The 26798-nt window shown below is 40.1% G+C and overlaps 1 protein-coding gene across 7 annotated transcripts in view; it reads left to right on the forward strand.

The window, feature by feature from the left end:
• Nucleotides 1-26798, forward strand: part of TRIM2 (tripartite motif containing 2) — a 107983-nt gene that overhangs the window by 52545 nt on the left and 28640 nt on the right. For 3 of the 7 annotated variants that reach the window (XM_041427905.1, XM_041427903.1, XM_041427902.1), the window contains exons 2-5: nucleotides 17009-17187; nucleotides 19336-19573; nucleotides 25786-25937; nucleotides 26614-26794. In XM_041427905.1, coding sequence (XP_041283839.1) covers nucleotides 17054-17187; nucleotides 19336-19573; nucleotides 25786-25937; nucleotides 26614-26794 — 705 coding nt within the window. In that variant the 5' untranslated portion in view covers nucleotides 17009-17053. Of the gene's footprint in view, nucleotides 1-5987; nucleotides 6073-17005; nucleotides 17188-19335; nucleotides 19574-25785; nucleotides 25938-26613; nucleotides 26795-26798 lie in introns of those variants that run through there. The other 4 variants (XM_041427901.1, XM_041427900.1, XM_041427906.1 and 1 more) reach the window with 2 other exon arrangements.

Consider the following 26798-nt stretch of genomic DNA (forward strand, 5'->3'; position numbering starts at 1 on the left):
GCTTGATCAGAAATAACAATTTATAACTGGAATACCATACTGTGAAACAAATGACGTAACGTGTCACTAATGTTCTGTGTGGGGACAGCCAAGGATCTAGTCAGCTCAGAAGTCTGCTGGCAACCAGGCAGCCTTCCTACTTGCTAGCTGGACTTCAGAGCAAAAACTCAGAGGCAAATTCCATTCAAAAGGAAGAAATGAAATTGGAAATGCAGATGAAATATAGTTCTGGAGGGACTGAACAGGTAGATGTAGCAGGTGGATATTGGCTGGCTCTATCCATCTGGCCACTGTCTAGTTGTAGTAGGGTTAAAAGAGGCACAGCTAAATTAAGAAGAGACTAATCATAGACACGTGAAAAATGTTAGCAGCATGTATTCTGCCACTTCTTACATTACATGGTGACCCTGCTAACACAAGCATCAAAAGAAACTCATGCTGAAATGGCTGTGATGGTTAATTGCTAAATATTAAATCTAGCTGGTAATAACATAAGAATATTCCCTTCCACTAGGGAAGAGAAATGACTTAAAAATTTACTGTAATCACATATATACTTAATATTCCCCTAGAAGACTCCAAACAACTCTGGTTTTTATGGTCAGTACTTTTGCTCATGTGTAAAAGTATTATTCATCCTGTCTCACTTTAAAACCATCAGAATATAACCAATTTTGGATGCATTGTAGGAGTAGTTAATTATATGGATGGTGATTTTCAATCCTTATGCCAAGGTGGATGCTCTTTGTGCAAGAGACATAAGGATTGAAGTAGATGCAATTATGTTTGATCAGATTTTAAATGCTTGAGGTGAATGTTCAGCAATTTGCTTGCTCCTAATCCAGTATGGATTTATTTGTCTAAGTGTTATTAGTCTGCCTAAACATGTGTATGATCAGTTTATTTATGGGTGACTTTCTGTTCTTTTGTCATGGAAGGCTGTTTGTTTTGTACTGCCATGAGCTTCTGTTCTTGATTTTTTTTTTTTTCTTGTAGTTCTGGAAACAAAGAGTGACAATCCCACCTTTTTTTTTTTTTATTTTATTTTTTTTTTATAATGGAGTTTAAATGCTAGTTTTGAGGACACTCCTTCAGTGAATGTGTAATTTGGAAATTTGTCGTGCCTGGACTAATGGCTTAAAAAAAGCTTTAGTCCCTGCGAGGGTCTATACTGTGCCTGCCTCCTCCTACGTCCAAGTTCAGCAGAACTTGGTTATTTGTGAGCTTGAAGGTGTGTGATATTTACCAGTGTGTTTTGTGAAGTGCTCAGGAGTTGATTTAGCAAGGAAAGAACAGTGTCCATATTATTTTGAACTGCATAGCTCTGAATAGCATGAAAACATGAAAGTGCGAAATGTTCCTGCACCTTTTGCAGAACAAAAACCCTCTGAAAAGTAAATACAGAACAACAACAGATTGCCCTCAAAAGATTGTGCTGAACTTGAAAATGTTCTCGAAAAGATCCCAACAATTATGGGTTTTGTATGCCTCTGAATGCATTAATCCCTGTAGTGGTCCTTGGAGAGACAGTATGTGTCCCACATGTAGCCCCAACCATATTTGGCCCATGATCTATACTATTAGAGAACTTGCAGATCCTGTGAGAAATGGGACTTCCAAAAGAGCAGGTGTCAGCAGTTTCAATGATGTCTTGCAAATGCTGTATATCCCTCTACTTAAAAATTCCTCAGGAACTAAAATGACCCCCAGGAATGGAAATGCAGGACTGAGGAACAAGCCATTTACAGCATACATAAACTCATGAAGAGGAAAAGCTGCCATGTTTCTCTGCATTCGCACAGTTTTTTGATTTGGTTTTGCCTTTTTTGTTCCTTTCCCAGTAAGGAAAAAGTATTCATGGAATTCCCTTCTACAACTTTCTCTCCTGTAATCCCTCTATTGGTGGAAGTGTTAATGTAAACCTTCAAGGATTAACTCCCACAAGATAAGCCTCTACCGGTGCTGGTTTGTTTTGTTTCTAGGTTTTTTTGGTTTTGGGTGGGGTTTTTTTTGTTTGTGTTTTTTTTTTATTTTTTTTTTTTAAAGCAGATTTAATTTGATATCTAGAACTCAAGTAATTGCACTGTGCTGAAGTTGGGAAACCTATGGCCAACATGTCAGGTAGAGCCACAGATTATTTCATAGAATCTGAGGGTGTTTTTTTTCTCCTGAGTGTTACTCTGACACAACACCACAATATGGGTTAATATGTGGTCTTTCCAAACTGCTTTTAAGTATTAGTGAACCGTCTTCAAATAACTGGTTCTTCTCTTATTACATAATCCTTAGTCTGCTCTGAGTAGTTTTGGTAGTAGCTCAGCTCAGAAAACATAAGAAAGATAAAATTAAGTGTTGCACCATGTAGATTTGATTCTGTTTATCAAATAAGCAGCAATAACTTTTTGTCATGCATCTAAAACAGCTGGAAATAAATTTTGATTGTAAAATACAGACATGTTCTGAGATACTTAGTTCCTAATTAAAGACAAAGAATTTTTCATAAATTTACAAAAGTAATCCTTTACTTAAAATCTCTCAGTGGAGATAAGTGCAACCCTTGATTACACAGAAAAGGAAGATATTAAGTACTGGAGGATTGTTCTGTGAGAATTGCACTATATGTTCTGTGTAGGCAGAGAACCCCCTCATCCCTTAGCTTCCTCATTCTAATTAGATTTTACCATTCCATCCTATAAAACTTAGTGAAAACTGGACTAGATTAAAGCATGCAGAAGTGTTTGTATATTAAGGTAGATTTGAAAAAAAAAAAAAAAAAAAAGTAGCTACATTTCCTCTGTTGGCACAGTTTAAAATTTTTGTTCGTCTTATCAGAAGCTGACATATTGCACAGTCTTGAATACAGTTAATTGTAAAAGCAGGAAGATTTCTTCCCATATTTAACTTTTGGGATGGGTTTTTATCCGTGCTCCTGAATGGTGGCCTTTATCCTCTGAACAGCCTGCTCTGAAGATGTGCACCATCTGAAGGGATCTCTGATGATGAATGTGGGCAACTTTTAAATGAGAAGAACAAGGACAGTGATCAAGGCATCATTCCCCAAGCTCTGTGACATTGCTTAATACATTAATAATACAGAGTACCTATGCAGAGAAACCAGAAAAATGAAATATCACTGGAAGTCTCTTTTTTTTTTTTTTTTTTTTTTTTTTTTTCTTAAGGATGAAGTAAATTTGAAAAGGTAAGAGGAAGAGGGGAAAAAAGTGCTAGGTTATTACTGTGTTCACTATAAAAGGTTCTGCTTGGGGTGATGATTAGTCATTCACCATTGTTGGGAGTCTTGTTTGTGTGACATGAAATGGGTGTACCTGCTAAAGGTGCTCCGTGGCCCTGAGTGGCATTCCTCATGCAACAGTGGTGTAATAAGGCAGATGTCTGAGGGATTCATTTCACCTGACATTCCTAAATGGCCCAGCTTTGCAAAGTGGTAGAGGCAGCCCTGTAAATCCATTCATGGCCATTAACTATGCCAAAAGGGAGTGGCTACTATCTTGGCTCCTGTGATGTCTGCTCTGAGTAATTTGAAGGTTTGTCTGGGTCAAATCAAAAGTAAATGTAACCTAGCCTTATAATTTGGATGGTTGCTGACAGATGCCTGCAGAAGAGCACAAGAATGGATCAGAGATGTGGTACTCTTCAGAATGATCTTCTGTATTCAGTGATTTGTGCTTCCAGTTCTGCTCTTGGTAGAGGTGGTGTCTTTAATGGATTTATTCACCGGGAATTTGTCGCACTATTCTGGAATGTCTGTGAAATATTAACAACTGTAGCACCCAACTGTAGGACAATGGGTTTCACAGCTCACAGGGTGAAGAATTATTCAGCACATTACTGGTATCTGCAAAAGAGGCCTCTCCTCTGTCACCAGTAAAAAGGACTAGTAAGAAGTGATAGATACAAATAGTGAAGAAATAATACATTGTGAATAAAATTTAACTCAAGTGGGCTTCACCTGCCAAAACCCTAATGACTACTGTTTCATCCAACTTCTGAAAGCATTTAAATTATTTGAAATACATCCTAAGAGCCACTCAGTGTGGAATCTGAGTTAGAGAAGTTCAGTACTTGAGGTAGGGCTGTCTCCACGCCCTGTTTGTAACTGGTTTTCCACTAGGATTTCTCAGTTGCTTGTAACATCAGTGCTTACATCTGGTTACTCTGCATACACCTCTCATGGGTTTTATCACTTAGGTGGAGAATCTGTTTCAGTAACAACATGGTGCATCTTGTCACAGTGATCGCAAGGACTATTTCTAAAATCTCAGGCAGTTTTGTAGCCACTCGCAGAATTTGTAAAGGAAAGAGGATGCTAAGATCTGCTTCTATTCCTAACTGCAAGAGTTTCATGCTATATAAGCCACTGTCTTGCACCTCTTTCTTTACAAAGATAGTCCTAATCTAAATTGATGCCTGGTTATGCAAACTTATTTTGTAGTGTAGAAAGTATTTAGTGTCACAGATACAGTTACTTAGCAACAGTCTAGCTGTGTTTGGCCTTAGGATACTGGCTACCTATGTTTGCAGAGGAACTTGTGTGCTGTGTAGCAGGTGCCTATCACAGCAGGATTCTGGTGCTTGAAAAAGATCTCCAGGTGCTATCACAATCCAAGTGATAATGTGGTTGATTTAAGACAATATTTTTCTTATCTCTCCCTATGCCAGATTTTTTTTTCAATCAAAGTGCCTTTTTTTGTTGTTGTTTGTTTAAACAGACAGATGCATTCACATGGTTATTATATTATAGTTTCCTGTACTGTCTCCTAATTTGCTTTTCATGTACACAAAAATGTACTGATTTTCCTGTAATGTAAAATGGATGAATTTTCATGTAGAAATGAATGTCCTGTATATCTCACTTCAGCTTAGGAGAGTCTTAAAATTGTGCATATGAGTGGTTCCGCTTTATTTCTTTTTCATTAGCTGTTGCTTCCTAATTTGTGATGCCAGTTGAAAAGACTGACATTCATGCAGGAGTGTATGTACAAGGTCTCCTGAGAATGTAATTTTTGCAGAAATCTAATCTACATCAGAGCTGAGCACTTGCTTATGAGCAGCCTGGAAATGCCCCATAAGGGCCTTTGGGCATCTGGCCTGAGCCTGCAAGAGATGTCTAAGAGGAAACTTAGGAGAGTTGTTTTAGGAAATGAAGGGTAAAGGCAGACAGCTTTGTGTCATGTATAAGACCTTGTACCTCAGGGAGAAGGCTTGAGGAAAACCTGGGCTGAGCCAGAGTGGGCGCTTGGTAGGACTGTCTGGGGATCCTGCCCACACAGGGGTTTGATGGACTTTGCAGGCTGATAATGCATGTTACTGTGGCTGTGGTAAAACTCTGCTGTGGAAGCACATGCTGGGAATTGATGCATTCCTGCAGGCAAGGCACAAGGTGCAGGGAGCACTTAATCCCTGCCGTAGAAAGGTTTCTGCTATTTCCAATAACAACAGTTCTTTAAATAGGAGTGCTGGCATGCAATCAGCAAATGAGTGTCCTTGCTGAGGACTGGAAGGACATATTTACTGGGTGAAGTTCAGCCATTGGGTGTTTCCAAGTTTTGAACTGCTGGAGCTGACTGCTGGAAAGTCAAATAGTGTCCCTGTGAGCGTGGAGGTGGAGGACACAGCGTCACAGCTGGCACGCTCGAGCTCTGAGCACTTTTAACTCCCACCGAGAGCTGTAGATGGCTTTTTGCTATGCTTGTTTGGTCTGTTCAGCTCCTGTGCCCACAACCATTGTTAAAACCCACAGAGCTCCTTTTGCCAAGGTTGTCCTGACATTGTTTCTCACTACTGCTGGTGCTGCCAGACTACCTGCTGCACATAGCTATGTGTTTACCTACTTGCTGTGAAAGTTCAGCATTGCACTTTTGCCAACGTAAAGAGCCTGCCTGGGTAAACTTCTCCCTGCCACTTAATGCTTGAGCGAGGTTTTCTCTGAACCCAAGGGCGATATACATGTTTAGACTTACTGCTCTGTTTTTGAAAGATATTTTGGTTCAGAAGAAGACTTGGCAGATATAGAAATTAACATCACTGCTGGGCTGTGGACAAGAAAATGAGGTGGGTACTGTTCAACAGCTAAGGTGAATTTGGAGGTGCAGCAACCAATATTTTGTATTTAAACAATATAAATGTTACAGAGGATGTGAACCTGATTTCAGGCTGCTCATGTGCTGGAGAGGGGCTCTTTTTTCTCTCTCCATCTTAGTCCTTATCCCAGTGTGTGATTTTGTGCTAAGATGATGATAATTCCTACCCTTTCTGCCTCTATTTTTGCTTTTTTTATTACTTAGATTCTATCTGCTGTTTCTTGCTGTGAGACACCTAAGGTGGTTTGGGTTTCTTTACCTCCTGGTTTGTGTTTCATCTGTTATGTTTGATGGGATGTGGGAATTTTGAAGGCTGCAAGAAAAACATTCTAAAGGGTTGGCACTCAAGTTAATTTTGTGGAGAAGTTACGTGGCTTGTAATGATTGCTGAGCGCTGCCTTCTTCCTTGCTGATTTGAACTTTATGCTAGTTCACCAAAATCCTACTGAAATAAATTGAAACAACACAGTAACTTTTTGGTGGTCATCAGAGAATATGTTGCTAAACTCCAGCACCTGAAGTGTGTTATCTCCCCTGAAGTGAGAGCTGCAGTGGACATGCAGCTGTCCAGTGGGGCAGACCCAGTCTCAGGAGGGAGTGGAGGTGATGGTCTCTACAATTTTCACCACACAGCTCAGTACCAAAAGCATTGAGCATTTTCTGCTTGCATTTATTTTTCCCCCTGTTGCTCAGCAACTCTGAAGAAAATGCCTAGAGCATTTTTCAGCATATCTTATATCTAGCAGTACGTAGAGAAGACCAGGGGCCTCTTTCCAAATAGATTCCTGATCAGCCTCCTTCTTTTTGCTCTGTTGCCTGTTTTCCCACTCCTGGAAGTGTTAACAGTGATTAGTGTGGAGTCCTCATGGAGCACTTTATTTCAAGTAACGTTTCACAGCAGATGTTTATGGAAGCTGCAGTGCTTTGATGTGCAGTTTTAATTATTTGTCAGTTCAACTTAGTTTTATTTGAGCCTGTGTACCTGTAAAGGCTGAACAGAGACCTGTCAGTGTTCACAAAATAGGTAGACTTAGAGAGTCAAAAATGTGCAACTGTAAGGGTGATAGTAACAGTACTGATAATCAAGGTAGGGTTTTTTTCAGAAGAGATGCTCTTCCTGCTTTGCATGGCAAGTATACCATTTAAAATTCTTTTACTTATGACTGCACAACATCTAGTCCCTGAAATAATTACTTTGACATACCTTACTGCAGATTTTTTTAGGAGCTCACCTGAGAATATGACATTTTATTAAACATAAAAGGGCCCTAAATTACAATTCTGATGCTGTAATTTAACCTGGTACTTTTATCCTCTTCTTTCCCTTCGTGTGTCCTTTCCATTAATTTCCTATCCCTTCTCTTTGAAATCTCATTTTTGAGAATTTGGGGTATTTGGTTGAGGATTCATGGTGCCCATTCATGCATTGTCTTCTCGTGTGCAGTAAATTTAGTGTGTTCCAGCTGTTTTGGAATTTATTGTGCAAGGCCCTGACTCAAAAAGAGGTCCTGAAAACCTCAGTCAGACAAATAACCTCTCAGCTGGTGATGACTGTGTGATCACACAAGCTCTAACCTGCCAGACTTGTCCCTTGGTGTGTGCAGTGCAGCCACCAGCAGGTCCCCTCTCCATCCCAAGACAGGACAGCTGGGAGATGGGTTCTCTGGGGATAGAAGCAGGACTATTCACCTCCAAAGGGGGTAGAGAAGGGGTACTGCAGAGGCACAAGTTGTGGGGATGAGGAGAGAGAAGAAAGGTGGGTATTAGATGCCAGCCATAACCTTCCCTCTACAGACTGGAATATAAAGCATTAGTATGTTGATGTGTTAAGAGGTCCACCCATGTTCCAGGGGCTCACCCTTTTGTAAGCTTTGATTACAGGCTGGGGAAAGGAGGAAGAGAAAAGAATAAATGATTAAACATGTAACACTATTAAGGCTTTAATTTGTAGCAGTGGCTTCTATTCCTGTTATTCAGCTGCCTTCAGCAGCTGAAAACTAATTTAAAAAAATCTAATTTATGACATCTGCACATGACAGTGATACTGAAGGTCAGCCCATTGCTGTGCAGAAGGAATGCCAGAATACAGAGCTTGTTTCTGGTGCCTGCAGTCCCACCTCAATGGCAGATACCCAGTAGGGGGAAGAGAAAGAATAACGTGGAGGGGAGAAAAGCAGTTTGTGTCTGGTGCTGCCTGACTTGCAACTTCAGTGGTGGAGCGAGGCAGGAAGTGCAGTCCTGCCAGAAAGGCTCAGCCTGGCTGAGCAGGGAGGCCAGGCTGTCCCAGCCGTGCTGCAGTTGTGCTGCAAAAGCCGCAACCTTGGCAAGCTAAACCAGGCATAAGCAGAAGGTAGAAGGAAATAGAAGAAGGTGGCAAAGTCATAGGAGGATGGGTGCTGGGCTGCTGGGAACGTTTCCAGCAGCACAGTGTTACATCCCAGGCAAACCTTTCAAGTTGTTTGCCTCCCAGGCTATGACAAATCCCTTGTGTTGGATCACAAGCTTTGGGAAAAAGCATCTGCTCTGCTGGATCATAAGATGAGGGAGTGACCATGGCTCACGGCTGTGGCTGGTGGAGAGGAACCAGGACCTAGCAGAGCTCCTTTTGGGGCAGACATGCCCTCTGGCTACAAACCCACAGAGGGAGAAAGCTGTTGCTGTTCTCAGAGGGCGTGAGCTACAGTCTGGACTATTGCAGGATGTGGAGTGAGGGCTGGAAGTCGCACTTGCTCTCTGGAAGCTGCTGGGTCTGCATGGGTTCACAGCTGCAGCAGTGAAAGGTAAAGGGTACTGGCTCATAAGGAAGACTTAGGCCCCTTGATTCCTGGTTGTGGGCATGGCTCCACAATGACAAAGCTTGGCTGTTTCACCCCACTTGATCTCCTGGCACCAGGGTCAAATTAGGGTTGTGTAGAACTGTGTGATGGCTGTAACAGCTCATTCTATCCTGTATTTGTGTTCCTAAACTAATTCTCCTTTCCAGCATGTTGGCTTTGGGTAATTGATTTCTGATCTCTCACATCTCTGACTTTTCAGTCACCCTTAATTGCCAGGACTATATTAGCTGGTCATTTAGTTTGAACTAACCCAATATTTTTTTTTTTTCTGCTGACCTTAAAATCTCTTTTGTACCGCAGGGTGAGCTAGACTACTCTCCATTTAGTCACTTTATAGTATAGGCTTCAGTGCATTAATCTTAACTTGGAGTGTTTGGATGACTTATTTAATATTATCAATATCTACCTATGAGGTGTAAGTTAACTCTGAGGTTTTTTAGTAGCTTACTAATTATGGCCTCCTTAAAAATATGAATTCAGGTTGTGTTTGGAACAGGGAAAACAAAAAGTTATTCAAAACCCAGGGGATTTACAACAAAAGCTAGATCACTCTTCCATGGCACTACAAAGATGGCATATACTATGTATTCTCTTCTCCAGAACTTCCTTCAGTAGTCAGCAATGACACAAATAAGTCAACAGCAACAATGAAATGTAGCAATTTTCTGAGGAAAAGTAGCCTATTCTTTTAAAAATAAAAACAGAAAAACAACAAACAAAACAAAGCATATAATGACCACCCCCACCCCCATCTCCCAGCACAAAAGACATACACATACAATAAACCTATTTGAATGAGTCTGGTTGTAACTGCTATGGGGTAAAGTGCAAGATTGACTCAATTTCCTCCTCACTAAGGAGAAGAAACCCACATATCAACACGTAACAAGAAAAATCTCAGGGAAATGCTCTGCCTTTTGTCTCAATTTCCTTGCCACAGTAGCACGTTTTTGTTCTGTTGAAGAAGCAGGATAATTTGTGGAGTATCAGCTCATTGTCAGCAGGCAACTTCTCAGAGTTAATTGTAAGAGAACAGCAATTTGAAGGAATATCTCGTTTGGAGGTGTATTTCCCTATCAGAGTGGCTGCAGCGGTGGCTCCAGCAGTCTCCTTTGGCCATGAGGTATGTTATAGATAATTTCTGAGGGGTATGTAGTCCTTACTACTGACCATAAATGGAAATAGTAATTTGAGTGATACTGGTCATTCTGTTTTAGTGTATGTAAATGCAGTGTTAGAAATGAGCAAGCAACTAAATGATGTTTGCATGCTTCTGTTCTGTCTGACAGTCTTCCACTTCAGTTCTGGGGGTGCCACTCCTGAATTTTATCACTTGACTTTTGTTAGAAGTGTCTTGTTCCACTGGCAGAAATAAAAAGGCCTTGGATCTTCTTGTTGTGGGAGTGAAATATTTTGATTGTTCTTTGCAATAGGGATTCCCCAGACAGTTTAAAAAGAAAACCAAAAAAACTCCTCTAACCAAAGATAAAAAAATCTGTGACTCCAAAAACATGCCTGAAATCTCTGGCCTTCTTTTAAACTGTGAATCCTGCTGCTCTTGAATTGTGGAGCTAAAATGAAATATACCTTGTGCTCTCTCTTTGATTGAGTTCAGCACATGTTAAGGGAGTTAGAGGGGCAGTATTTTGGCATAGGCACCCCAAACCCTAATACATGCACACATGCTGCCTGATGTTTCATTTCAGGTTATAAACTGGATTACAACATGCCTTCACCCTGTGGGCATATTGTCCAGGGAAACCAGGCTGGGTCTGCCTGATGCATAAAATGATCTGGCTAAATGATCACCAAGTTGAAAGTAAAGGATGTGTGCAGCATTTGTATTTTCAACAGGAATTTAGATTACATTTCAGTCACACTAAATTATTATTGATACTACTTAACTCATCAATTCAAGAATGGAATAAATAGTGTTATCTGGAAACCGTGCTTAAAGAGCTTGGGACAACATTTTAAACTTCTAAAATAGCTATATCTGTCCTAATTAAGTCAGGGTGGCAAAGAGAGTATTGAAGCCCCACGTGTTTTCTTATTGATGCAAATGGTACTTTGTGTTCTTTTATTTGTGGGAAGCTTTGTTAGCCTCAGTTAGCTGAAATACTTGCATATGATTTGGTTTTTTCAAAAGAAAAGATACACTGTATTTAGAGATGCAAATACTACCTTGTCTGCAAAACCCACCAGCTGTTATACTGGAAGACAAAGCTAATTCTATGTTGCTTTACTTCAGTGGTGTCTGTGTATTCACAGGCAGCTTTTTAACAACCTTCTCTGTATAGCTGAAAATGGCAGGCACCAAATCTTTATATTTCTTTGGTAACAGCCTAGTGAAATCAGAGTTGATCTGTGAATTTAAAAAAAAAAATGTAAGCAAGTAAATAGATTAACTATGATAATATACCTTTGCATTAATGTTTATAGAAAAGCTGAATAGTCTGTTAGCCTTGATTCTCAAATTCCTTGAATATGAGTTTACTACTTGCTGTCTTGAATATTTGACTTGAGACTGAGTCAGGTCAAATATATGGCTCTGTAGTAGAAGAAGCTGCTGCTGGTTTGTGTGTCAGTAGCACAGTTTTCCAGAGAGGCTCTTTGCTTCTGCTTTAAACATCTGGAGAGAGACAAAGAATGTTTGTGGGATCTTTTGTTGCTTCTTAAAGTTGGAGCAGGGAAGAATTACGTTCCAAGAAATACCCAGAATCCTGGAAAAATCCGAGTGGAATCATTAAGTGTTAAACTTTATCTTCTTTATAAACGAAAGTGCTTTCGCATTATCTCTGGCAGCTGTCCTGGTAATGGATGTTATGTAATATTTACTCTCTCCTTCGGAGTTAAATCCTTTTTCCGATTTGTGAGTAGTATTTGCATATGTATTTCTTAGCTGCATTGACATGCCAGATGCACAGTGGTAGCTGTCTCCGCCTGCTAATCCTGTAATAACATTCGGGTGACCAAATTCAATGGCCGTGCGCGGAGCCTCGGAACAGCTGATTGCTGAGTAGGGAGGAAAAAAAAAGAACCCAGCGAATCTGGTTGCAGCTCTCTGCTGCATCCCCATCCCACAATCCCTTGCACCATTTGCTGCAGTCTTTCTACACAGGCTGAGTGAGAAAAAGATGTGCTAAATAAAGATTGATTGGTTTGAATCCTGAAGGGGTCTCCCACTTGTAAATGACCCAGGGAGAAAAAAAAATTCATGACGACTTCACTGGGCCTCCTCTTATTCTTCCATTTTTCTTTCCACCTGTCCTCTTCATGGAATGGAGCGTCATTGCTTAGAGCACAGAATCTCTTGTGCATCTAATAATGATTGTGCTGTGATAGGGATTCCTTAGCAGTTTTATTTGTGAGGCTTGAAATATTAGCAGATGATGTTTTGTTCGTTTGGATTACTGCGGAACTGCAGCTCCGTCCCTGCAAGGATTTTATCCTCAGCACTGCACTGATTAAGCTATTTTTCTACAAAGATGGGTAGGTCTGAAATGCTCAAGTTTGCTCAGTATTATTCCTGGTGGCTGCTGCTGGGTTGCTCCTATTTTGGCCCCTGATTGTTATTACATTTCTGCATGCTGTAAGAATGAAGAGGGTTGCTGTGTTTTAAACAAGGCACTAAGCTGATTGCAAGAGTGGGAGAGAAAGGAATGCAAATTTAGCTTATCAAGCCTTTTACACAAGTGGACTGTGTGGCAGTTCTGATTATTAATTTGCTCAGTGTGTTCTGTATTGGCTAATCTGGGGGCTACTGCTAGAAATGACTTAAATCTGTTCTTTATTCCTACAGACTGTGGACAGGTGATCTATCTGTTTTAAGGACTTTAAAGCCTCTCCCAGTCCTTGAAGCAACATTATTGAGGTTCCCCACCCTTTCTTATGGCTCTGGAGGCCTAACTGTTCCTTTGGAAACGTTGCCATTGGAAACCTATTCATTCATAGTACATGAATAGACCCTCTAGGTTGTGAATACCATTGATAAGAAGAAGATGAATAAGCTGCAAGCAATTTGTTCTCCTCAGGCTGTACTTTCAGGCTAGTTGCAGCTCTGGCTGGGTGGATTTCAGAGACAGCAGTGTATCGTAACACAGAATTCTGCTCTTTTAGGAATAAAATCTTGTGAAGTGAACAGTTACTTGATTCCCCAATGTCTTTTCTCTGCTGGGAAACTAATAGAGAATTTTCAGGAGTTCCAGAGCTCATTTGAGGATACCTATAGAAAGGCTGCATTTTTCTACGATGTCTCTGTCTCTATTTACCTGAAACAACTCTTCTGGAACTGCTATTTACTACACCGAAAGTGGTTTTTTTCTTTTCCTCCTTTTCCAGTGCTATAGGAAGTTCCTTTCATATGGGTGGGGCCGCACCCTGGCTTTCCTGAAGGCATGCATGCATAGCGGGGCAAAGCTTTCCACTAGCTTAGAGAGCCATTGTTTTCTCCTTTCTTTGCGGTCTAGTATATTTTAAGTGAAAATCGTATCTCCAAGCAGAAGGAAAAAGAGTAATGGTATTTCTCGGGTGGCTGGGAAGATAGCGATCCTTGAGCCTCAAAAGGGCGACAAAGGGAGTACATTTCAGAACCCTTTACTGCACTTGGTTTAGCGAACCCGAATTTGGTTTTGCGTGTGTGCTACAGATAAATGGGGGCTTATGTCTTGTTTGGTGCAATGTTTCCTAATCCTTTAAATTACGTGTTTAAATTACGAAGTGTGACTACATGGAGAAGTGATAGTCCTGTGTTTGAAGCTCATGCTTTAGCTGCTCTATTTTGATTTTAAGACATAATAAACCTCTGAAAAGCACTCTGACAGTTTTTGAGCTCAGAAGATGCTGCTAAAAAAACCCCCACATTTTTCTTGTAAAAGTAGTGTTACTTTACAAAATCTCCCACTGCTAATACATTTAAAACTTATGTTATTGCAAGCATAGCAGTAAATCAGAAAAACTGTCTGGTGAAATTCAAAAACGTTGTTTAAAATCTCCAGATTTTCTTCAAATAGTTTTTGATTGTACAGTTGCTTTCTTTGATTAAATGAGCAAAATCATCTTCTCATACCTACATCACATTCATCAAAATTACATCAAAGGTGGATGTAAAGCCTTAGAGAGGCTGCAGAATCCTGCAAATCCCATACTCGAAGTATTTTTTTAAAGGGACCATTTTTGTAAGAAGTTGTACAGGTAGTGGCCAAAGCTTGAAATGTACAGATGAAATTCTATTTCCAGGTGCATGTTTTAAATTTGATTTATGTGAATACAGGGGATAAATTACAGTCATGACCTGCTGCATTTCAGACAAAATACAGAATATTGAAAGCACTTATTTTTGAATCATTAATGGTTTCTTTCATTGACAAAGCTTAAAGCATGAGCATTTGAAAAATAAAGTAGCTGGCATGAGATTTGTGTATGAAATGCTAAGAATTACTTGATTTTTGTGGTGACATTGGGGGAATGTGAAAAACTAAGATGAAAAACAGGTTAAATCAATATTAATTTTTTTCAGCTAGCAGCAGATTTTTTTTGTGTAAGCACTGTTTGCTGCTGTAGCTTTACTTGATAAGGGAAAGATTAAATACAGAAAATACCTGGTTGCTAGAGGACATTCTTCTGTTAAATGACAGGCAGCATTCACTGGAGACCTATTCTTTCATATCTTAAGTACAGCTTTTTCCAGTAGTTTGTGTTCAGTCTATAACAAAAAAAAAAAAACCTGTTGTTGTGTCCAATTTGGAAACCATGCTTTTGATAAGAAATCCTCCTGCTTCCGATTGTCTTCCCTGTTTTATTTGGTTCCTTACCCCTAACATTTGGGGAGGGAGAGTGGGAGGCAAACACAGCTGTGCAAGTACTGAAATGAATTTTCCTTTTGAAACACTGGTGTTCCTTTTCATGCTGATGTTCTGCATGTTATGCTGCCAAATGTATGAATATGTTAATGGGTATTTGATTGTCTGGTCTTTCTACTCTGTTTTGTAGAAGCCAGATATTTTGGTTCCACTTCTTATAAAGCCACCTTTAACTCAAGCTTTTTAAAAGTAACGTGGTTTGCTAATTGATCTCCTAAGGTTAATTCTGTGTGATTTTCGCATTTAAATAGGAAAAAATAATTTGTGTTTATGTAATACATTTTATCTTACTATGGGGGAAGAAATTTTTTTAAATATTAAAAAAGATGAAAAAGACACGCAAATATTATCAATCCTGAAATCAAACATTTTTGGGTCATGAACAAACAGGGTATTTTATGAGTATGAGAGCAATTTTTTAATTGCAGTTTCCCCTTCCTTGGAAAAAAAGGAAACAAAAGGGCCTGCCATAAGTGCTTTCCATTGAATTAAATGTCAGTTACTGCTGTTGGGTATTTGAAGTGTGGATAACTTTATGCTGCTGTATTTTCAAACACCGAGGTGATGCCCCAGGAACCTGTTATCAGGGAAGCCAGCACAGCTGACTTACGATCCATAATCACTGTCATTATCCTAGAAATAGCCCCTTGCTCCCTGTAGTAAGTAAAACATACTGGGCTGGCTAAGTACCCAGCTCAGGAAGAGCAGCATGGGTTCATCTCTGACAGACTAGTGTGCCGTTCATCCAAGCACAGGAAGAGGACCTAATGTAACACTAACAATAAAATGCTACACAGGTCATGCAAAACATTCTGGAATTGCATGACCTTTGAGCATGATCAGCAGAGGGCTTGTTGTTTCTGTCTTGGAAAGCCTGAACTGCCCTCAAGCTAGATCTCAAATTGTCTGAAATGGGTGAGTAAAAAAGGGGTAGAAATTGTTTAGGAAGAAGTTAGACCCCTCAGGAGTGTACCTGCAGAGCAGAAGCCCACCTGGGCTTGCAGCTCAGAGAGAAGAGGAGCCCGGTTCCACTGTGGGTGCGGGAGGTCTGGCACAACTCAGTGCTGCGACAGTCGCGCCTGCGCCTCCTGGCACTTCAGCCTGCTAGAAATGCTGATGGACAGGAGTTCCTGCTGGGCCACCCTGCCAGGGACTCCGCTTGCCAGGTTTTCCTAAACTATTTTAGCAGGCAGTTTGCTTTTTTCTATGGTTGCTTCCATCCTTTTCCTCCTGTCTTCTCTTTTCACATTTTATTCTATTATTGGCTATAATCTGTATCTCTAGCTGAAAAGAACCTACGTTTTTCTCTCCCTGTGCCTTGTTCCAGGACAGGAGGCGTTCCAAGCCTGCTGCCATCTCTTTAACCTGCGATTTTAATTCTAACAGTTAGTAGACTTTTTTCTTAGCCTTTTATTTCATGCTTTGTATGCCAGATTATGAAGAATCCTCAGTCCTAGAAACATGATTCTTACTACTAGTTTTGCCTAGAATGACATTTTTATTGCGTTTATTATTTGTATGTGCTTCATGTATCCTTCACCCTGCTGTTGCTGATTCTCTGTGTCTATCAGTTGCCTCTTCTTTGCTCTGTTTCTTTTATCATGAGGATTTTCATTGTGCCTACCTCATCCCTACTGGTGATGCAGAATTTGAACATTCCCTTCCCAGGGGCTGGCTGGTTCTGGAGCTTCCTTCTTGGGGGCTTCCTGAAGTCAAAGTCTATGATATTTTTGGCAATACCAGCACCAACAAGGGAAAAAAATTGTTAGGTGAACCATTTTCAAACTCTGTCTGTGATGCAGCCATTTGACTGGCTGGTGCAGTTCCAGTTTGAGCATTTTGCCAGCGGTACTGTAGATGTAAGAAATCCGACGTTTGTTAGCACTGGCTGAATCTATTGGCGCAAGAATGTTTTTATCATGGGTTTTCTTTAAAGCCAGACAGCCCCGTAACTCTTTCAGTCCAGAGGCAGCATGCCTTTCCAGAATGCTCAGGCAGAGGTGTTGTAGATGTTGCTGACTGTTTCCCTGGCTGTCATCAGTGATAAACCATTTTAGAAGTTTAATTCTTTCTTGTTTTGGTTTTATATGGAAGTATGAATTCCTGCATAAGGATAAAACATGAGTGGATTAGTCAATGATTTTGTTATTTCATGAAGTTTATAAGCTGTTTTTCTTCTTTTCTTCTTTTCCTCACCCTGCTCCAGCAGTGTGCAGGGTAGAAGGGAAGAGGACCCATATGTCAGTGGTCTAGGATGGCCAGTGAAGGCTCCAACATCCCAAGTCCTGTGGTCCGTCAGATTGACAAGCAGTTTCTGATTTGCAGCATATGCCTGGACCGTTACAAGAACCCCAAAGTACTTCCCTGCCTGCACACTTTCTGTGAGAGGTAAGTCCTTTTCCCATGCTGGTAACTCAGGATCTGTGTTGTGCTGCAAGCACAGGACAAGGCATCCTTTAGTGGAACTGGACTTTTCCATTTACTTGTAAATGTCCTGTTAAAGCATGATAAAGTCTGGAAAGGCCGGAGAGGCAGGGATGTAAAAAAACACACTTGTGGCACGCAGGAAGAGGAGACAGCAGTGGCATATTTGGAATACATTCCCTTTATGCAAGAGTAAACAAAAAGTAAATCCAATTAACCTAATGAATATGGTTACTACAGTGTGAAAGGTGATGATAGTCAGAATTTGGACCTCAAGTTAATGGTCTCAAATTTATTCTGATTATCATGTAATTAGAAACAAAAAAAAAAAATCTTTTTTGATTTATTAAGCCGATAAGTAATTATACCATCCTTTTAATGTCCAAGAGTTAGACATGATATATACATTATTAATAACCTGAGATTAAATGTCTTAATTCTGCAGTTTGGTTGACTGAAGTGGGACAACTCTCTGGAAAGAGATGTGATAAACCAACCTGCCTTTTACTGTATTTGGCTGAATTAACTGAATATGCATAATGATACCTTAATGTTGCATTATCCGTCAAATTGTGGAGAAAATACAGCACCTGCAGAAAAGTTAGCTGAAGAATTAGTGGTTAGAGTTCTTAATCTGATGATGGGATGCAACTCTGGATTGTATATTGAATGGCAGTAGAATGTTTCTAAATGGTATGTGGTGTGAACACTTATTTAATTTAGGAGATTTCCACCTCTTAGCAAGAACGGTGGTGTGAATTTCTAATTTTGCACAGGGTGAAAGAAAAATTGTGGATCTCTGCCTGTGTCAGATGAGCTGGTCTTTTGTAGAACAATAGGAAATCCCAGCATTAAAAAAGGCAGCACTGAAACTCCTACTGAAGTCAGTGAGACAAGATTTTCACCATCATGTGTTAAGTTTCCTGACTTCCGTTCATGTGTAAAACCTAAGGTTAGCTTCTGGTTTTCACTGTAATCCTCTTAGGCTGATCTGGTTATGGAGAGAAGCTGGAAGAACTCTTCCAATGAAGTGCTGATGTGCAAAGCCTAAGCTCTCCTTTCATGGAGCCTTACTGGGGGGTCAGGAGGAGGACTGCCAGGGGAAGATGAAGAGTGCTGCAACCAAAACCTTTGTGAAAAGATGTGGAGCTGTGTGAGGTCACACTTTCTCAGCTGGCATCCCATGAGGAATTTGGTGTAGCACTCCTCCCCTTAAGAACTGCTTTCTGCAAAGAGTCTTTTGCTTACAGGACCATACTGAATACAGGATGTTGCATGCAACAGTATGTTGCATGCCCAGCCAGGTGTTAACTTCGTTTCCCAGGCCAGAAGTGGCCTAGTCTCGCCTAGGCCAGCCTGCTGCATATTATGCATATTGTTGATTGCTGAGCTTGTGTGTCAGGTTTATACTCTGTGAAATTTATTGTTTCTGGAAAACACCAACACCGCCCTCCCAATCAAACACAAACAAAAATTTCCTGCAAAACTCCCCTTAACACTCCCCCTAACTGTGATAACCTAGCAGGTAGTTCCCCGTGTTGTAAAGAAAGCTCTGTTGATTTTGGGTAGCTGCCAAAAAACTTTCCAAATTGAAATAGAATAAAAAATTTCCCTTGGCTTTATTGGGACCATGTTTTACCTCTGAAACATTAAACCCAAAACACAAGTTATTAAAGGAGATTCTGTTGGAAAGACAAGGGTCAGCACCAGTTAGTCAATTAAAGGCACAGGCTCAAATACTTGATGCAACTTCATGTCTGTCAGACTTTATCAGATAAATTCAAAATTTTTACTGCATAAAATGTCCTGTGAGCAGGATGCAGTCGGTGTCTGAAAGCATGATCAACTGCATGAATATCCCAAGAAAAGGCATGTAATTCTTTTAATGATGTCTGCTTATTGAGCCTTTTTTTTTTCATGTGGCGGAGTAAAAAAAGGTTTAAAAGAAAAAATATTCCTCATAACCACTTTTGCTTCAGAAGCCTGTTTGATGTACTTTTATAAGTAGGGGTAGCACTGTTTCAAACTAGCTCTTTAACTGATGAAAGGGGTTTTTTCCCCTCTTTGATGATACTTTTCCTTTCTTTCTCCTTCCACCTTCCTTCCCCATAGGTGTTTACAGAATTACATTCCAGCCCATAGCTTAACCCTTTCTTGCCCCGTGTGCCGCCAGACCTCCATTCTGCCAGAGAAAGGGGTTTCTGCACTCCAGAACAACTTCTTTATTACCAACCTGATGGATGTCCTGCAGCGAACGCCGGACAACAGCATTGAGGAGTCCTCCATCTTGGAGACTGTCACTGCTGTTGCTGCAGGCAAACCGCTCTCCTGCCCCAATCATGATGGAAATGTAAGTGAGACTGCCTCCTGTGCTACGTGCAGGTATTGATATGTGCTGACTTGTCTGAGTTTCATGGATGTCTTTTTCGAAAGAGAAAGCAGGGGAAGTGGAATCACACTATTTCTTTGATTTTGTAATATATCAACAAAAGACAAGTGATTCTTCAAATTAACTCAAATGCTTTTAGTGGAGCATATCAAAGTAGTCAGGATGTTATTTTATCTTACCAGTCATCTGAGATGATGATGTCTTTTGGCACATTTGGTCAGAATTATTGTCCTGCAAGTACTGAACCTTGTGCCTTTACTTCTTTGGGTTGGGTTTCCTTAACCATTGTACTTGTAGCATCAACTGTTGCTGTGGGTACCTGTGTGTTTGCTGGCAATATGTGACAAGGGACCTTATGAGTTTTACTGACCCGCACACTGGGGCAGTACTAAAAGGTATATGAACATATTGACATAGAGCTAAATACAGGTGAGTCCTAGCTTAGGGTGCTTTGAATCAGTACAGGCTAGAAACAGAGAGCTTCTGTTTATCTGCAGTGTTTTGTGGATCTCTCATATCAGTTCTTGGAGGCTGCTTTGGTTTTTCTAGCCACCTACTCTTTTACCTAGCATGTCCTCACACACATCCTCAAGTCATATCAGTATATCCATTGGCAAATACCCCCAACTGAGTTAATAATCACAGAATACTGCAAGAACAGCTCTAACTCTGCTTACTTCACAATTTTCAGTGTTAACCTGTGTAACTTCATGATAGGTATATGAGCTCCTGACTCACAGCTAAGCTTATGCAAACATGTAAGTAGAGACTGCAAAACTCAGCAATGCTGTACTGTAAACTGAATGTTGTGCTTCTGTGCAAGCCAAGAAACACATGTCAGTAGTTTAAGAAAACTTTCCGGAGACTGTTTTATTTGACACTCAGTATAGGCACATTGGTTGCATAGGAGTATTTCAGCCGATAGGTAATGGTTACTGTAATAGAGGAATAGCTCAGTTCCTTCTCTCTTGGAATTAGGTGGACTTGTAGAACTGATGTTGGACTCTCTGATTAATGAATAACTGGTGTAACTTTTCTTAATGTGTACTATACTTACGTGTGTGTAGTGGTTACTGATTAATGCATTCCTAGTTTTTGTTTGCATTTTATTTTCTCTCTTTAAAATGAATCATAGTTGTTTTCTGACATAGCCATTCTGATAGAAGCCACTTGATTGAGAAATGCAGAAAAAGGTCAAAATTAAGGTGTTATTTGTTTTGTATTTTAAATTATCAGCTGATTATTCTTTGTGTGTGTTTTAAAAACCTGTCTTGTCTACAACCAAAAACATGCCACCTTATACCTCTCTGACAAATCCTTTATAGGGAAAGGTGCATTTTTAAGTCCTATAAACCAACTTGGCTTGCCTTGAAACATAGCATGCCATTTTGGATATCGAGTTGTGTGTGATGGGAACATCCTCTCTCTTCAGTAAGTATCTGGGAGGACTGGGGATAGCCTGAGGGTGACTCCAATTTAAAGCTTTGTGAAGCTAAGAAATGGAAAGCTGAGTGCACACATTAGTCCTTGTGATGGGAGGAGCTGAGGTAAGATTTGGGGAGAGCTGCTTGAGGCTGGCCGGGTAGGTCTGGCTGCAAGGGTGCACAGGGCAAGGTGCTGGGCACCTTAGGCCTCACTGAGGAAATGGGATTATGCTGGCTTCATAGGTTCAGGACACAAGAGCACTGTGTGGCAAGTAGGTTAGATATTAGGAAATATCGCAAACATCTTCATCCAGAATGTCGTCCCTGGAATGTGATTCCCAGGGCAGTGGTCACAGCATCAAGCCTGCCAGAGTTCAAGAAGCATTTGGACAATGCTTCAGGCACATGATGTGACTCTTGGGGTGGTCATTGGCAAGGCCAATGGTTGGACTTCAATGATCCTTGCAGGTCCCTTCCAGCTCAGGGTATTCTGTGATTCTAAGTGCCTGGCTGCTAGTAACTTTACTGGGAGCTTCAGGAGGTGAAAAAGGATTGAGCTGGCAGCTGGAGGAGAATGCCTTTACAGAACCAGCAGTCATTCTGCACTAAATCCACTCTCCCTTAATTTTTACATGTTGCTTCGGGTAGGGTCAGACCCATTGTATTTTTACTATTTGCATCAAATATATTTCTTTTAAATATTACCAGGTTTTTTTTTTTCATATTAGCCTGGAAATAAGTTTCTGATTAAACAAGTTTTTTCAATCATTTCAGCCATTAAACCTCTCTGACTAAAATGAGATGGAAACTTATGCAGAGATCCTTTCTCATTTGCTTGCCTATCTGCTTGTATGTTAGCCTTCCTCAGGCCACATAGATTAGATACTTTCCCTTCCCAGTGGGTCCCCTATTCCCATCACTCATATTTTCCATATGTGTGAATGTTTACTTTATTCCTTCTGTGCACATCCTCCCATCCTCTGTTGTGGCATCTTTGTTTTGTGTGTTCTTATGAAGAATGAAACTTAGTTTGTAATATCCTTATACAGAAGATACCTGTGCCTGAGCTACAAAAAAATGCTTTCTCATTTTGACCCAGTGTGGAGCACAAGTGTGTGTTCTTGTTAAATCAGGGTAATAGGGCACACATGGAACTTTTGAACTTACTAGAAGATTCTTATCTTCTACCTACACATTAAAAAAAATTGGCTTTATTCTCAGCTGTGAAACACCTGCAGATCTTGTGTATAAAAGCATTCTGGATTTGAAACTTTGATCTTCAATTATTTAGGGGCAGGTACAGAAGCCAGGGCAGGGAAAGCTATGAAATTCTAACTCTATTGTGTGTAATGAATGGTGTAGCCTCTGAAGTGTCTATATTTGAGTTTTGTTTGAATTTGAACTGAAAACCAGCTCAGAGTGGAGAATCCATGTTTTTACAATGTAGAAGGTGGGGCAATGTACTTTCTGCCTCTAGAGTGTAACGAGAGGATACACAGTATTAAATTAAACACTTTTAGCAAGAGAGAACGCCTTATTTCTGACAAGCTTTTTCTCAAAAGATCATAGCATAGCTTGGCAACTTGACAGGCATGAGATCTTGCTTACAAAAACACATCCTGAACTTGTGGAGCTGTTGCTTACTGTCTGTGTGCTTCTCAGAAAAATAAATAAATCGCCTATCCTTGATATTCTGATGAAGTGGCTTCATATCTTACCTTTTAAACCTTTGTTTTTCCCCCTCACCTCTGTACTTCCCATTATGTCACTTACTCATGTATCCCATTAAAGTGTAATCTGTGAGTAAGGCAAAAGCTGTGACTAGGGAGGGAGAAAAACCCACATTCTAAATTTTTATCAGGTAGCTCAGAGTTGGCCTCAGGTAATTCAAGCTTACATTCTTCAGAAAGCCAAAGCATACAAAGCAAAGGTGCACTCTAGCCCTGGGACAGAGGAATTAGGCATGTGTGTGTGACATGAGGAAGGTGGGTGGCAGAGAGCTGACTCATCCTTTTTCTGTAGACTTTTCTTGTAGACAAATAGAAAGCAGAAGATGAACAATACGATTTTTCAAATTTGATTTTAAAGAAGAGGGGCTTGTGATTGGTGAGAGCTTTTTCCTCAAGACCTGAACTTTGAAGGGCTTGAATTAGAGTGTCTTGGCCTTGTGAAATCTATTTCAGAAGTACTTATATCCTTGATTATCCAATTTTAAAAGTTTCTGTAAATTCAGTTGAATTACAGTAGTGAAGATGCACATGGATCTCTAGTTACATCACTGTGCTGAAATACGCTGGTCTGGTTTAAGGTGGGAATTACTGGATTTCAGAGCTGGTGGGTTTTAATTCACATTTCATTACAGCTGATGGGAATGTTCTTGTTGAATTTGGTGGAAATACAGCTGAAGCCAGTGCTGGGTGCTACAGTATGTCCTGCCCAAGAGCTCTCTTCTATTTGGAAAGTAGAGGCAAATGTCATTTTCTGAGATGTTTTGTAAGGCAAACCTGTCATAATGAAAAGTTTTCTGGGAGTGTCACAAAATGTGATGCCCATATTGGGTATGGAAGGGAGAGATGAAAAGCCATTATCACTTGTCTGTCTGTTGTTAGAAATCAGTCTTGCCTGATTAAGAGATGCTAGAAAAAAAATCTTAGGAAATCAGCCTGTCTAGACAGTTGAAGCCTGAATTGTATTATAGGTTTTCCTTCTCCTTCCTCTACGTGCAATACAAAAATTGTAGGGGGAAATTAAAGCTGCTTCTCTCAAAACATTTTGAATTTGAGTCAAAGACAACTATTTCTATATAGAGATACACATTATGTCTTTGTAATGTGTTTGCTATTATCATTCGAGCTTCTGTGTTTCCCTGATGCTTGAATAAAGAGGAAGAAAGTTGTTTAGGCTGAACAACTTTTACGCCAATGAGATACTTCCTTTCTTATATATGTGGCTGCAAATATAATGATGTTTATTATGGGGTGTTCAGTAGAAAACAGAAATACTAAATTATTCTAATCACTGTATCCAAAGATTTAAATACTGAATAAATAAAGGGCTTGTTGAAATATCTTGAAGCCAAGCATTAAATTATTAAGAGGCAGAAAGAGGTATTTTGGACACTCATGCAAAAGAAATTAATTAATTTATTTCGCCATATAAGAAGATTTCAGAGTTTCCTATTAAAATATTCTTCCTTTTGGTTGCTTCTGATTGCAGACTTTTGAAGCCTTTGAAAAGTATTTAAATCCCAATCTCCTTTTAAGTGATTTCCTCTATGCACTGTAAGAATGCATCACATCACAGTGCCTACCAAAGTAACTATCAGGCCTGGGAGGATCTACTACAATGAGACTGCTGAATTCACAGTGACTGGAGTAGTGTTCATGAGGGCTGACATTGTTTTGAAGGTCTACTTCCCCCCCCGTTGCTGTCTATTTGATGTTACACAATTTATTTGGATTGACTTTTAAATTTTCTCAGCTTACATGAGTGGCTGACAAATGACTAAACTCTCACTGCATGTGAATCCCATATATTGTGAATTGAGATAAGAGGGAAGAATGGGAATAAGATGAAAAGGAGCTTATCAGAGGAAAATCCCTGTTAATGGCACGTGCAAATCATGGTCATTGCTTCCCCCTCCTTAATTCTCAATATGCCTTGGAGCAGCCAGCTGTTTTGCATGGTGCTGCTACAAATCCCTCTGCTCACCTGAAAACAGCTGGTTCTACACAACCATCTCATCAACCAATAACTCCAGCACAACCATCTTTGTGCAAGATGTCTGAGTGCCAGAAGCATCAGCTGAATTATTCAAGATTCTGGTGCTATGCTCTGAATGCAAAAGAGCTGCCAGTGTCTTGCTTTGAAGCATATACTACAAACTTCCTTATATCCTTTTTAATGAGCCTAAAACACTTTGTGCCCAAGGACTCACTAGCTGTAAAAGAAAGTCTCATGCCGAATTTGCATATAGGTGCATTATTTTGACCAACATGTGATTTTGGGCACAGGACTTCTCTGTTTCTTTCCCTTCATGAATATATTCAGAATTTGGGTTAACTATTACAAGTAAAGATCTATTTTTATCTCTAAAGAGCATCTTGCTGGGTACTTAACAGGTTGAAACAATCTTCTCCTCTTTCAAGTGTAGATCAGCACTCCAGTTACAATCTCAGATATGAGGTTTTAATGGTTTTAAGGGATTAGTAATGGGACATGGAGATTTTTCTCTGCAGCATGTTGATTCATTTAGGGTACTTTCCTCTAGCAAATAAACTTGCTGTTTGGTGATTCCCATTGAGTTTGTGTTTCAAGAGTGGCCCTGTTATGAAAAACAGCCTAAGTTTACACTTTTCTTAGCAGACCCTGTGGGAAGACTAAGGATTGGGCTAGTGATGGGAGTTGAATGCCTGCTTGTTTGAGTTGTTTTGTGGAGTACATAAGAGAAACACCAAAACTTACTATTACACACTATAAAGATGATGTTAGGACCAGCAATGATGTCTAGTGTTGTTCACAGGCTGCTGTTCTGACACTTTATGATAGAATAAAATGCTTTTAAAGGAGCATTTTGATATAAAATATGTAAGAATAACAGCCATCTTTTAGGCAGTAAATTATTGGTGAATAAGAAAACAGAAGCTTTTTCTCAGAGCTTGGCTAATACTGAGTTCAAGACTGAGTAAGATGTGCTTTGAGTTATGCTACTGCTGCCATGTTTGAGTGCAGAGTTGTGCACTTTTCCAGGTGATGGAGTTTTACTGCCAGTCCTGTGAGACAGCCATGTGCCGGGAGTGCACCGAGGGAGAACACGCAGAGCATCCCACAGTACCACTCAAGGATGTGGTGGAGCAACACAAGGCTTCCCTCCAAGTCCAATTGGATGCTGTCAACAAAAGGTATGGAGACTCCACTGACTGTTTTCCATGTTCAGTTTTATCACCGGCTTCCTGTGCTGACTGGGTTAGATGTTTTAATTTGCTGGTTCCATGGGTATTTACCTAGGAAACAGGGATAGTGAGGCTAGCATAAGGACAAAAAATCCATTGACTAGGGTGTGCTGAGGGGTTAGCAAAAAGAGCAAAAGATTCCTATCTATCTGTCTTTCACAAAACAGAGATTGTTAGAAAGGCAGGTGTCATGCAAAGAAGGGGCATAAAATGCTAAAGAGGAAACTACTGTCTAATTTAATGATAGCTAAATAAATAATGCTGGTTGTTTAAAAGACTGATACAAACACAACTGTGGCAAAATGGCTTAAAAAAAAAAAAAAAGTGGGATAAATCTAGTTATATCTTCTCAAGTAGATATATAGCATAAAGGACAGAGGAACCAAGGCATTGTTGGCAATGCTTAAAGTCTAATGGATTTACAAAGGGGAGGACTGTGGCTTAGCCATATTTTATCAGACCCGACCCACTGTGTGGTTATAAAATGAATGAACTTACTTCTGGGAAATGACCAAATTTAAAGACAGCCTGCTGATGAGAGGGTTTAATCAAAAGATACCAGGGCAAGGGCCAATGTTTAATGACTTTTGAAACAGCAATCTTTGTAATTTAATTCCTCCCTCAGGCTTCCAGAGATTGACTCAGCACTTCATTTTATATCTGAAATCATACACCAGTTAACCAACCAAAAGGCTAGCATCGTAGATGACATTCATTCCACTTTTGATGAACTCCAGAAGACTTTAAATGTGCGAAAGAGCGTGCTGCTCATGGAGCTGGAAGTGAATTATGGCCTTAAACACAAAGTAA

Source organism: Onychostruthus taczanowskii, unplaced genomic scaffold (genome assembly GCF_017590055.1).
Source record: "Onychostruthus taczanowskii isolate IOZ18803 unplaced genomic scaffold, ASM1759005v1 scaffold12, whole genome shotgun sequence".
Classification (NCBI taxonomy): domain Eukaryota; kingdom Metazoa; phylum Chordata; class Aves; order Passeriformes; family Passeridae; genus Onychostruthus; species Onychostruthus taczanowskii.